General features: G+C 44.9%; 1 protein-coding gene across 1 annotated transcript in view; it reads left to right on the top strand.

Annotated features, from left to right (window-relative positions):
• The first annotated feature begins 959 nt into the window (after positions 1-959).
• UBE2Q2 (ubiquitin conjugating enzyme E2 Q2) overlaps positions 960-11,938 on the top strand; it is a 46,844-nt gene continuing 35,865 nt past the window's right edge. The window contains exon 1 of the mRNA XM_036389456.2: positions 960-1,371. Within this exon, the coding sequence (XP_036245349.1) occupies positions 1,186-1,371 (186 nt within the window). The 5' untranslated portion in view covers positions 960-1,185. The remainder of the gene's footprint in view (positions 1,372-11,938) is intronic.

Genomic DNA, 11,938 nt, shown 5'->3' with positions numbered 1-11,938 from the left:
AAGATTCAGCTTGTGGTTTGTGAAGTGCTGCCAGTTTGACTGGAATTAAAGATCTATAAAAAAATATCAATTTTAAAAAAGGCAATCCCCTGTTTCAGGTTTATGTGTGTACTGCATTAATTAATACCTGGTTGGGAAACATGAAGGACACGGCGCAACAGCATTGCTTGTATCACACTTCTCACCACGTGAGAGCCACTCCATATTCCCAAAGAACTGACAACTATCTCTGTGCAAAATCAAGAGGGGAAGGGACAGATAAAGGTGCAGAGACGGTATTTCCAGTGTCAGGAAGGGCAGGACCCCTTGGTCTCTGAATGTAGGGAGTATTCACTTCACCACCGATGCTTTCATGCATCATGATGCTTTTTCTGGGGATAAAAATGTTGTACAAACAATTATAGGGGAGCTTAAATGGAGTAGAAGCAATTTTTCTTGGCCTCTGTTTGCTGATTTCCAGCCTGCAGTGACTGACAGCAGATTTTATGGGTATGGATGAGCCAGAAACGTCAGGACAGGAATTCCTGGCTTAAGTCGACTGACCCCCGAGGAGTACTGAAGGACTGACGGGACTCTGAGATGACAAGCGCAAACCCCATGCTGCAGATTTTTCTCAGCAAAACAGAAGTGCGGTGAGGAAGCAATACCGCGTGCCCTTCCGCAGGGCTGAGCGGTGGGAGAGGAGGAGCAGCAGGGCTGAGCGGTCCCTGCGGTTCGGCAGGGGGACCGGAGGGCTGCGAGCCGGGGGCAGGAGGCAGTGCCCGGGCAGGGCTGGGGCGGGCGGGCAGCGCCAGCACGTGCTGCGGGTCAGCCCTGCCGGGCCAGGGGACCCGGGCGGCGGCCCCGGGGGAGGAGCGGGGCGCGGGCCGGCCCCGGTGCGCGTGTCCCGGGCGCGGGGCCGGGCTAGAGGGAGGAGGGCAGGGCGAGGGCGGGGCGGTTAGCGCGGCTGGCCCGGCCCGCCGGGGAGGAAGGAAGGGAAGGGGAGCGGGCTGCGCTGTTGCCCTTTTAAGCGAGCGAGCGGGCGCCGGAGGCCGGTACAAAGGGAGCTCCGCCGTGCCCCGCCGGCTGGGGCTGCCCCGGCCCCGCCATCTTCCGCCCCGCAGGCGCGGCCGGGGCCAGGGTCGGGCCGGCTGAGTCGGAGGGAGGCGGCGGCAGCGCAGGCCCGGGCCCGGAGATGAGGCCAGGATGTCGGTGTCAGGGCTCAAGGCCGAGCTGAAGTTCCTCGAGTCCATCTTCGACAAGGACCACGAGCGCTTCCGCATCGTCTCCTGGAAGCTGGACGAGCTCCACTGCCAGTTTGTGCTCCTGCCGCCGCCGCCGGGCTCCAGCCCACAGCCGCCGCCGCCGCTCACCATCCACTGCAACATCACGGTGCGGGGGCCGCGCGGGGCGGGGAGGGCCGGGCACGGCCCGCCCTCGCCATTGTCCGCGGGGCGCGGGGAGGGGGCGCAGCCCCGCCGGGGTGACTCAGCACGGGGGGGCCGCTCTTCAGGGGCTCCGGGCGCCCTCCCCGCTGCCACCATAACAAAAGTTACAGGGGCGGGCGGCCCCGGCCTCTCCTCGCGCGCGGCGGGGGCTCCTCCGGGGGACCCAGGCACGGGAGAAGGACGCGGGCCGGGGCCGCCGCCGCCGCTTTGGGGCCGGGAGCCGCGAGCCGGAACAAAGGGCGGCCGGGCCCGGGGCAGCGGGCACAGAGCCCCGGGGCGGCGGCGGGGGGTAACAGAGGGGCCCCGCTGCCCGGCCCGGCCCTGCGGCGGCTCGCGGGTCGCCGGTAGCGCCGTGCGCGGAGCCCGGAGCAGGCGGCGGGCGGGCGCTTTACCGAGTGCGCCACACGGCCGCGGCCTGGGGCGGGCCCGGCCTCCCCCGCGGGGCAGCCCGAGGCGGCCGCAGCCACGGGAAACTTGTCGGTGTCGCCGTCGTGGCGGGGTAAGGCAGAGCCCCCGCTCTGCCGCCGAAGGGCCGCTTTATCATAACGGGGCGTTTAAACTTGTCGGGGCTGCGAGCAGCCGTGTCCGAGCTGAGGGTCTGCTGCCTGCCGAGGGCTTTGAAGGTTCTCCCGTCTGCGGGTTTTATTTCCCCTTAAATTCGTTTGGCTTAATATTTTTTATATGAGTGGAAGAGAAGCTGAATAAAACGTTCACTGTTGTGTGACGTGGTAACAATCCTCTGGTTCTTTAAAAGTTTAAGGCCTAAACTTGCAGAAGGATCTGAATATGTTGGCATCTGTGACTCGTGTACAGGAAAGTGCTGGAGGTTCATTTTTGTTGGGTTGGTTGCAGTTCTAGGTGAATTTAAATGCCTTATCAAGATTCAACTGAACAGTGACATATTGAAACACTTCGGGTGAAAATAGCACGTTTGTGTTTAAGGAAGCAGATTCTGCTGCCTTTTTTTGTCTTTCTATGAAAGTTTTAAACACCGTGGTGGTCAAAACATTAATGTAAATGCAAATATTTTAGTACTGAAAGATGAAAATGTGTGTGCAAACCAGGCAAGTCTAATTATAATCATGACCAGATTCTTACTTGCCTTAAAGTACCTTTATTAAATTAAAGGTGAATTGTTAAGTAGATCTTTCAGTTTTCACAGTTAACTGTTATGAAAAGTTGCTTCTGTGGTCATGGGACAGGTCTTTGTTTTACTGGGTACTTGTAAGACATAAAATTCTGGGGGTTTATGGTAAAATAAACAAGAAACGTTGGTGTTCTTGTTTCCAGACATGACCCATCTGATGATGAATTGTGTGACTTCCTATAAATATTTTTTATTCAGTAGAGGGTGTTCCATTGCACAGAAATTTGGCTTTTTGTTTCCACACAACATGATCTATTTCATGAGTCTCGCTCTAAACAAAAAATGAAAGGTCTGATGATTGTGCACCCTTGGTTGCCAGTTGAATTTGATGAGTTATTTCTTCTTTGTCAAGTCACAGCTGCCAGGTTAAGCCAGCAGTAAGACCTGAAGTTGTGCTCAGGGTTTGTGCTGTGGTGTTTATCTACTTCTGGGACTGCTTTCATTGCAATTACTTCTAATAGGAATTCTTACTGCAAAGAAATAACCCACCTTAGCTGTAGGCCTTTGGTTGAGGTGAGCAGGCAAGAAACCACTTAGATCACTGTTGTCATGTTTGTGTTAATGAGGAAACAGTGTCTGCAGTCTGCTGTTAGAGTCACCTGTCCCAAAGGTCAGCAGCTCTCTCACACGCTATTAGACTTGTGGCATATGAACTTGAGAAAGAACAGGAGAAGTGCTCTTTGAAACCTCTGAGCTGACACTTCTGCTTTGATGAAAGGCTGTGTCTGAGCTTCTTGAAAGTTCTGCTTACAGTTGTCTGTGAGCAGCTTGGTGCTTTCTGATGTTGACTAATTTCTTGCTCTTCAAGGCAGGTGGCTACTTTCCCCATCTGTTAAAAATAAATGGGATCGGACAACCTGAGATACAGACGTGGCTCCCTTGAAACAAATGGGCAGCAGGTGATAGAGCCGAGAAGAGCAAGCTCATCTCTGGGCTTCCATCCTAGTTCTTTGACATACATTTTAGAATTCTCTAGTGTCACAAAAGTGAATTTTTTTTCTCCCCCTTCCCACTGAATGGAGTCCCTTGGCCCTGACTCCTGATTGCCTCCAGATGTTTTTGTGGATACTGTAAACTAGAAGAGCCTAAGTCTTTTTTTACTGTGCTTCAGTGGCTCTGCAGGTACTGAGGGAACTGGGACTTCAAATAGCAGTAGTAGCATGCAAAGACTGGTAAGGCTATAAAGTTACAGGATGGAGAAACATCTGGTAGGGAAGGAAGCTTTCAGTAGCTAAAAAGTGATCTGATAACTAAGCTGGCTCTGAAATTCCCAACAAATCTTTTTTTCTCTCCAGCCTAGAGGGAAGAGGAAATATTCCTCTGGAGATGTGAGGGAGCATATATGCTAGGAACTGTGTAGGTGTCCACAAGTTTTCTAGACTAAAATTCAGAGTTTGAGAAGTCTGCCCCTGGCATTTCTCACTGAGATGATTTGTTGATTGTCCCTGTAGTATAAGTCTGTAGAACTGTCAAAGTTCAGTATTGGCTATAGCATCTCAGGGACACTGTACCTGTGACTCTGAACACTGCTAGAAATTAAAACAAGATACATTTTACTTGATAGCTCCTCTGTTTATAGAGTGGCAGCCAAACTTTGTCCAAGTCTGTCCTTCACTATTTCTGGTAGTGACCTGTATTAGAGCTTACGTGGTTAATCAGATTATTTTAAAAGAGGCACTTAAGGGTGGAGTCATCCCTGTCAGAAATATTGCTGCTTATTCCTGAGAACTGTCCAATTATTGAACTTGTTCAGGCTGTGTACTTTCACATTCCCATTTTGTTATGCCAACAGCAGTGTCTCCATTTGAGGTTTTATTTCTGTTTTCCTCAGGTTTCCATTTTAGTTAACAGCACTATTCCAGTTGATCAAGTTCAATAAACCTTGTCCTGTTCCTCATGTGTTTTGAAATAGTATCAAGCCTATGGCCTTACTTAGAGGAGGGTGTTTATTGATCATGACTTTAGGGAAGTGTCCTTCAATACAATCTCTGGCTTCAGTTTGGTACCTTATCAGACTTAGGTCATAGAATTACAAAGGGTGTGTTAGAATTATTCCACACTGAAGTTTGGATTGCTGTAAAACATTTTGTATTTTTTGTCATCTCTTCAAAGAGAAACAGGATATTAATACTTCTCCACCCATATGCAAAATTCCTGTTGAAATTCTGTATCCTCAAGTGACCCTTGCAGGTAGAATGGGGGGTTTGTGCCAATTCCATGTGGGAGCAGGTTTGCCCTAAACGGATCCAGGGCTGTGATGTACAGTGATATCCTTCATACTTCAGCAATTCAGTTCAGGTGATGTGGCTGACTCAGTAAACTCCTGCTTCTCTGTTGGAAAGAAGCATCTTCTGCTTCTGCTGAAAAATACCCTGCTGCTAAATCAGAGTTAGAAGCTGCTATGAAAGACTTGAAAAGGTTGCTGCCTACAGATAACTGCAGTTAATGGGAAGACTTTATTTTCCCTTAAAACCAGAATGGATGAAAAGATATTACCTGTGAAGCTTTTGACAAGTTGGGTGTATAACAGAGAGTGAGTATATTGGAACCTGGGACAGTTCTTCAGAGACAGATTTTCATATTGAAGTCCCTCCTAGCTAGTTCCTATACAGCTGGTAACCTTTCTAACAGGTTATTTATTTGTACACAGAACTAACCACATAATGAAGGAGGCATTCTGTTCCAACCATGGGTTTTTATTTTTTATTTTTGTACATCATTAGGCATTCTGTAGTGAGGTTGAGACCTTTGTCTCGCAGCATGTGGATGTCAGGACTGTATAAAAGCATACACAGCTTTATCTTGATAGCATGTACTTTTTAGCTAGGGTTAGTTATACTTGCTGATTTTTAAAAAGGCACTCGTGCAACTATTATCAAACATAACATGCAACAGAATTGACCAGTATTGTTTTATTTAGCAGACCAAAATTAAGCTAAAAAAATTACTAAAAGAGTAGTGAGGGCTTTAGTTTCTCCTTTTATGTCAAAACTGTAATTGGAAAAAGAATATTGAAAAAAGGAGTAGGAATCTTTTGTGTCTGGAAGACAAGACCTTTCTGATGCCACAGTCTGGTTGTGTGATGTGCAAAAGGCTGTAACCAGTACTTCAGGACTTAAAGGATGGTTCTTCCCTACAAGGTATGAAGTGCTCCTAAAATATCCTAGGAAGCCACAGTGGTGGGCTTCAAATAGAAATGCTGGCATATCCTGAGGTCTTAATGCACAGTAAATTGTGCTCTTTTCCGGTGGGTTGCTCGCAAGTTAATGACAGTAACATCAGAACTGGGATTGTTGTGGTCCTTGAAAGAGCTCTCTGCACTTTGATAATGAAAGAAGTTTTGTAGAAAGAATTACATTCTTTTCACTCAACATCCTTCCTCCTGTGAGGTGTTCAGGAGGTTTTGTCTATTGGTGCCTTATTGATATCCTCAACATGTACTGAAAATTGGAATTTTTAGTAAGAACAAAGTGTGATGGTAATAGTGCTGTTTCTTGCAGACCAACAGAGGCTGTGTGCCTTGTGGCTGAAATTGAGTTTGCTGCATTAAGGACCTGGCTGGCATGTAAAATTCTTATGTTGATCTGAACTGTTTCCCAGTCTGGTTTAGCTGCACAAACATCTGTCCTGTCACAGGAGGGACACAGCACTGAGTGGGAGCTGCTGCATCCAGCAGTGCTGGCAGAGCCCAGGGTGGCACTTGGGACTGGCCTCTCCTGGGTGCAGTGCCTGGGGTGGCACCAGTGCCTGGGGTGGCACCAGTGCCTGTGTTCTTACCAGTGGCACCAGTGGCAGCTGGACCTGACTTAACTGCAAGGCGTTTGTTTACTTGAAAAATCTGACTCTTTCCTGGAGACTGCAAGATGCAAAGATAGAGACACCTCTCTAAATAGTATTATTATTAGACAAGAAAAAGAGGAGGTGAAGTTTCTTGATAGGAACAAATGTTTGTAGAAGTTGATTAACAGAAATTACTGCTATTTTAGTTATGCCTCAGTGTGGACTACTGTTCAGTACTGTCAGGTTGTTTGCCTTTATGTAGTTGTGAAAGGTTGTAAATGCCTGAATTCTTGGCTGGAGTATTAGGGTTTGGGGTTTTTTTTCATTTAAATGGTAATATCCCTTTTTTTAAGAGACATGATAGTTGATGATTTAGTATGTGTTCTACTGTGTTTCTTCAGCTACAAGCTATGTAGAAGAAGCAAAAATGACCTTTCACCAGCTCCTAGAAGGCAACTGGAAAATTAAATGACTGATTAAAGTAAGAAGATGCTATTTAGCATTTAGCTCTTCCATCAGTCTGCCTGTATGCAGTACACTTGAAGCTAATATGATCACAGTAGTTCTGAGTTGATCTCTGGTGGAATCAAGCATACCAGTATGTCTTACTTATGTCTTGTGTCCAGCTGTAATCTCTAAGCATGGTATAAAAATAATGACCTTACATGTGGGGATTTTTTTTTATCTCTTGCTTACAAGACATCTCGGTGTACTAAGTGCTGTAAAAGAGCTAATACATGATTTCTGAAGATTTAGTATGAACTGTATTCTCCTTTCTCTCAGACCTTATAATCTTTTGTCCCCTTACAGCAAAAGAATTCAATGCAGTTGGAGATCTTGCAGTGGCTTCTTCAGTGTGTATTCAGGAGGGCAGGAGCATAAGCTCTGTCAGAACTTGTATAGTGGCATTAGAAAAAAATCAAAGCGTTCCTGAGCAGTGGTGTTCAAGATACCACAGGCTTCCTTGAATTTTTGAAGTAGGAAATAACTGTGGTAAGAGTTGTGGTATTAAACTTATTAATGGTAAATGCTGGTTGAGCTCCGTGGTGCTGAAATTTTGCATGTGGGGGACCAAGTTCCATCCAAGTGGCTGTAATCTGGAGGCCTGTGGCTGAGCAGCATCAGGGCAGCTGTGTACATGTTACTGTGGGAGGAGAGCTGGGCAGTGGCAGCTGGAATGCTCTCAGGGGTCAGGGGCAGCAGGACCTCCCTCAGCCAAGGATGAGAATAAAAAATTCTTCTGCCTGCAGGTGTGCCTGGAGTACAGCAATTTTGCAAAGGGAAAAGGTGGAAAAGAGGAAGATGGCTCTCAGAGAGGTGAAGGTGCACAGATAGAAGGTGATGCTGAGTGGTTTGAACACTTAAAGGATGTAAATTCCTGAAGTTAGAAGAAGGGGAAGCCTGGATCTTTTGGGTGACAATAGAGGTGATACCAGAATTTGCTTACTGTGGGATAACTGTGTACTGTGATAGAGGTGAGGGCAGGTCTGCAAGAAAACTTTCTGGAGTTAAGCTGGTGAGAGAGGGATATGTCACAACTTACTTATAACCAGTTCTTCTGTTCTAGCCATACTAGAAGCCATTTCTTGTTACTCTGGCTTTGTGACACTCATGCTAATGATAACTGGCCTGTATAGTTGCAGAAGTAGGTAATTAATAACTCTTGATGATTAGAATGTGTTGATAATTTGTTTCATGTAACTAGACTTCCTGCAGGAATTTGGACACATCAGATTCTATGCTGGTAGTAAAGAGCATTGCAGAATCAGGTATTTTGTAAATCTGTCTCTTGAGCCCATGTGTGTAGCTGCTCTTGGGTAAAGCACTGCCAGCTTGAGTGTGTGTGTAATGTGTGCATTAAAGAGAACCCCTTGTGTCTGAGGGCTCCCAAACAACCAGCCTCTGACAACTGGCAAGCTGAGGGTACGAGCACACAGTGGGGTTTTGTGTGTGAGGAGCAGGACAGCTTCATCCTGCTGCTGTAAGGTGCTGTAATAAAAACCTGGACATAGTCTCAGGTCTACAGACATGGTCCCAGTAAGCAAGTCACTTAGTCTTCAGCAGTGCTGTGTGCTTTGCTCAGTTTTGAGTGTGGAGGATGTTTAACTTTATTTGTTGCTGTTAACATTGGCAGAGCAATGTTCCTTAACTCCCTTAGGCTGGCCCTCTGCGATAGTGTACATATTCACAGACTGCTTGCTTCCCCAGAACAACTGACTTGCTGTGCTGTTAATGCAGTCCTGTAGTCTTGAGTTGTGTTTGAGCAGCAGTTCAGTAACATTTGGTGGATTTTTAGTTTGGGTCTGGACAAAAGTGTTAGGAGTGTTTGGGGTTTTTTCTGTGAATTTCCTTGAGTGGAGAGATTACATGCTGCATTAGGATGATGTGGAGAGTAAAATGCTGCTTCACAGTGATAAACAGTAACTGTGTTTTGTCAGAAAAGTGCATTTTTTTTTCCTTTTATGCTCTAAATTCGTGCTTTAATTCTGTGTAGTTTTGTTCCACTGGACAAGTACCCTCCTGCCTTTTGCTTGGTATGGAGTGAGAATGAGGTTGTGGCAGCTGATAAGAGAATCTGATAAACCTGTTTTTTCCAGGGTTATGTGCAATTTCATGTATGGGAATTGGCTGTTGGGACATTTTGCATAGATCAAGTAATTTGAAGAACAGCTGGCCATAAAAAGCTGACCACAAGAAATGTAAGAATTATAATGCTACATTTGCATTGATGTTTGTGACCATTTGAAGTGATGTTCTGTGCCTTTTCTACTTTGGTTGTAGATGTTTTGGCTTCTTATCAGGTAGCAATGTTCTGAGCAGTGAGAGATGTGTGTACCTGGACAGAGAGATATGGAAGTAAAACACTCAAGTATCTTAGATTATTCCACAAACTCTGAAGTTACTGGCCTCTTGTATGTGTCTGTTTGAAAGCAGCAGTTGCTGAAGTTTGCAGGAATTTTTTTTTTCCTCAAAGTGTTATTTTCTGTCCTGGGTGTATAAAAAATTTAAGAAGTTAAAGATTCCTTAATAATTTCAAGAGAATTCTTTGAGCTTGGGTTGAACTGGAAATTAGTGCAGATGAAGAAGCAGATGACAAACTGCTTGGATTTTGGAATAATTTGTACACAAGCGAATTGCCATTGAAATACTGTCCCTTTTGCTACTTCCTGAGATCTGTGGTGGTTGTCAGTGAAGACTGGCACTTACAGATGCTGCTGAATCTGTGTATTGCAAAAAGTCTTCCATGATCTAACTCAGTTGATTCAGATCCATGCTGTGGTCCCTGTGCACTCGTGCAGAAGGTGGCTGGAGAAGCTGCAGTGTGAGAGCAGCACACGTGTGCCTGTGACACCTGATGTGGCAGCAGGGCACTGGCTTTGCTCTCAGAGGGGATCTCCATAACCATTCTGTATGCTCACAACAAACCTCTCCTCCTGGTTACTTTTGTGGTAGCCTTCTGCAATCGATGGAATTTGTCTGTACAGAGAACTGTATTTTTGTTTGGGACAATTTGTGGTTGCAGAGTGAATCTTAGTGGCATCCGCAGAGTTATGGTTTGTTATGGTCTTTCTGCTCCATGAGGCACGTACCTTTGACCCTGTCATCTCTAGCATGGCTGTATTTAATGACATGAACAATTCTAGAGCAAGGTCCTGTGCTCCACTTGCCTCCTTCCCTGGAGAGTGTGTGGGAGAGGCCAGCTGTGACCCCGTCGGTTGTGTGGGTTTAATGTGCTCCTGAAGGTGTTGGCTTCTGCAGCACTGAGCGTATTAGCAGAACTGACATAGAACAGGATTAGGGGATTCTTTCACCTTCTTCTGCAAAGGTGCAGGGTGATTAAGCTCCTGCAATCCCAGGGATCCTACCAAAGGGTGATGCTTCACCTGGGGTTGTCGTGTATAGGCTCTAGCTGTCAATACAGCCATTAAATTTGAGAGTAGAATTGCAGTAATTTTGTATGTTGTAGACAGATGTGTATTTCAGACAGCTGAACTTGGTGCCTTACTAAGTGCAGGATTTATAACAAGTGTTCTCACTGAACTGAGGCTGTCAGGCTTTAGGGAGGGTGGAAGAAAAGCAAAGCAATACAGGCTGGCTTTTGGGCAAGTGAATAGCATGTTTTATATGATTTTAAAATTCAAGAAAAAAGCAAGTTCCTCTTGTTCGGTAGTGATGTTTACAATTCACTTTGCTTCCTTGCTACCACAAATACTAAATTTAATTTTAAACCCTCCATTGCAAACACTTTTCTTAGATTTTAGAACTCAGGATCACTGACATATTCAATTCTCTAAGAAATTGCAAATTTTTCATATCTAAAAGTGCAAATGTTAGAGTATTGTAGTGTTCAATGACTTGATCTACACAACACAGCAAATGGTGGTGACTGAATGTTGGAAAGTAAAAATTTGGGGGGTTTAAGTAACAGGAGGTTTCTGGGAAATAGTTTGACTTGGATTACTTTCAATGAGAGTGATTCTTCATGCTTTCTTCTTTCTTAATTATTATAAAGGATTGGTTGAGAGGGCAGATGACAATCTGCTGGCTTTTAAAGGTTCTTAAGCCTGTGGATTTCACTGGCACTTGAGCTGCTAGTGATAGAAAATGCTTGCTGCTTCTTAAGCTGCCTTTGGAAAATTTGGCCTCTAATAATGGGAAACAATCTGTCAGTTGTGTAATCACAACTAATGCTGTTTTAAGTAGCTGTAAGTACTAGTGTTTTATGGTCACCAAGCTAAACTTTAGCTTTAAGAATATCTTCTGAAATCCTGATATTTTTGTTAATATTAACTCTGTGGGTTTTTTCCTCTAAAGGCAGCTTGATACAGGTGGAAAAATAAGTGGTAAATAATTGACTAACAATTGCAAATAACATGTACTAAAGTGTACCTAATTGTTGTTTATTCTTCAGTATTTATTGAATGTTTGTGTAGGATGTATATGAGACCCTTAATAAAGATCTGATTCTGCTGTTTAATTAAATGGACAAAGTTGGAAAGCCATCTGTGATTTGTAATCAATTATTTGGCACGTGTTTATAGCTGCAAATGTATTCACCTTGAGAAGATTGTATTAGGCTTCTGAGATGTCTTGTTCCATTAGGATTTACTTCATTACCAAGATCTGGGGGAGCAAGAATGGTCTCTTTCCAGCCTTCTCTGAGTATTTAAGCTGGTTAAAAGACCTGCTTTTTGTAAGTAAAGGAGGGTGAAAAAATTTTGGGACTGAGAAAATGAATATTAGACGGACTGTTAAAAAATTACTTAAGTTTTGATTGTATCTGGTATGAAAAGAATAGAACTGGGTTCTGTCTATGATGGGGATTTTGTGAAAACTAACAGAAAAGAAAAAAAAGCCGGTTGAAATTTATTCAGACAGTATGCTAAGGATTTTTAAAAGAAACCACCCCCACACTTTTTTCCATCTAGTATTATTGGGAAATTAAAGAAAATAAGGAACTGTCACCACGTCATCATGATTTTAAATCATGATGCAGTAGCCATGTGTTTAAATGTATGTTCCTGCCATTTAGCTGTGATAAAATGGCTCAGTTGTGTACAAGGAGAGATGATTACTCTTTTGC

Source organism: Molothrus ater, chromosome 13, assembly GCF_012460135.2.
Source record: "Molothrus ater isolate BHLD 08-10-18 breed brown headed cowbird chromosome 13, BPBGC_Mater_1.1, whole genome shotgun sequence".
NCBI lineage: Eukaryota > Metazoa > Chordata > Aves > Passeriformes > Icteridae > Molothrus > Molothrus ater.
Note: the sequence above shows the minus strand (reverse complement) of the source record. Positions and strands in the feature narration are given on the sequence as shown.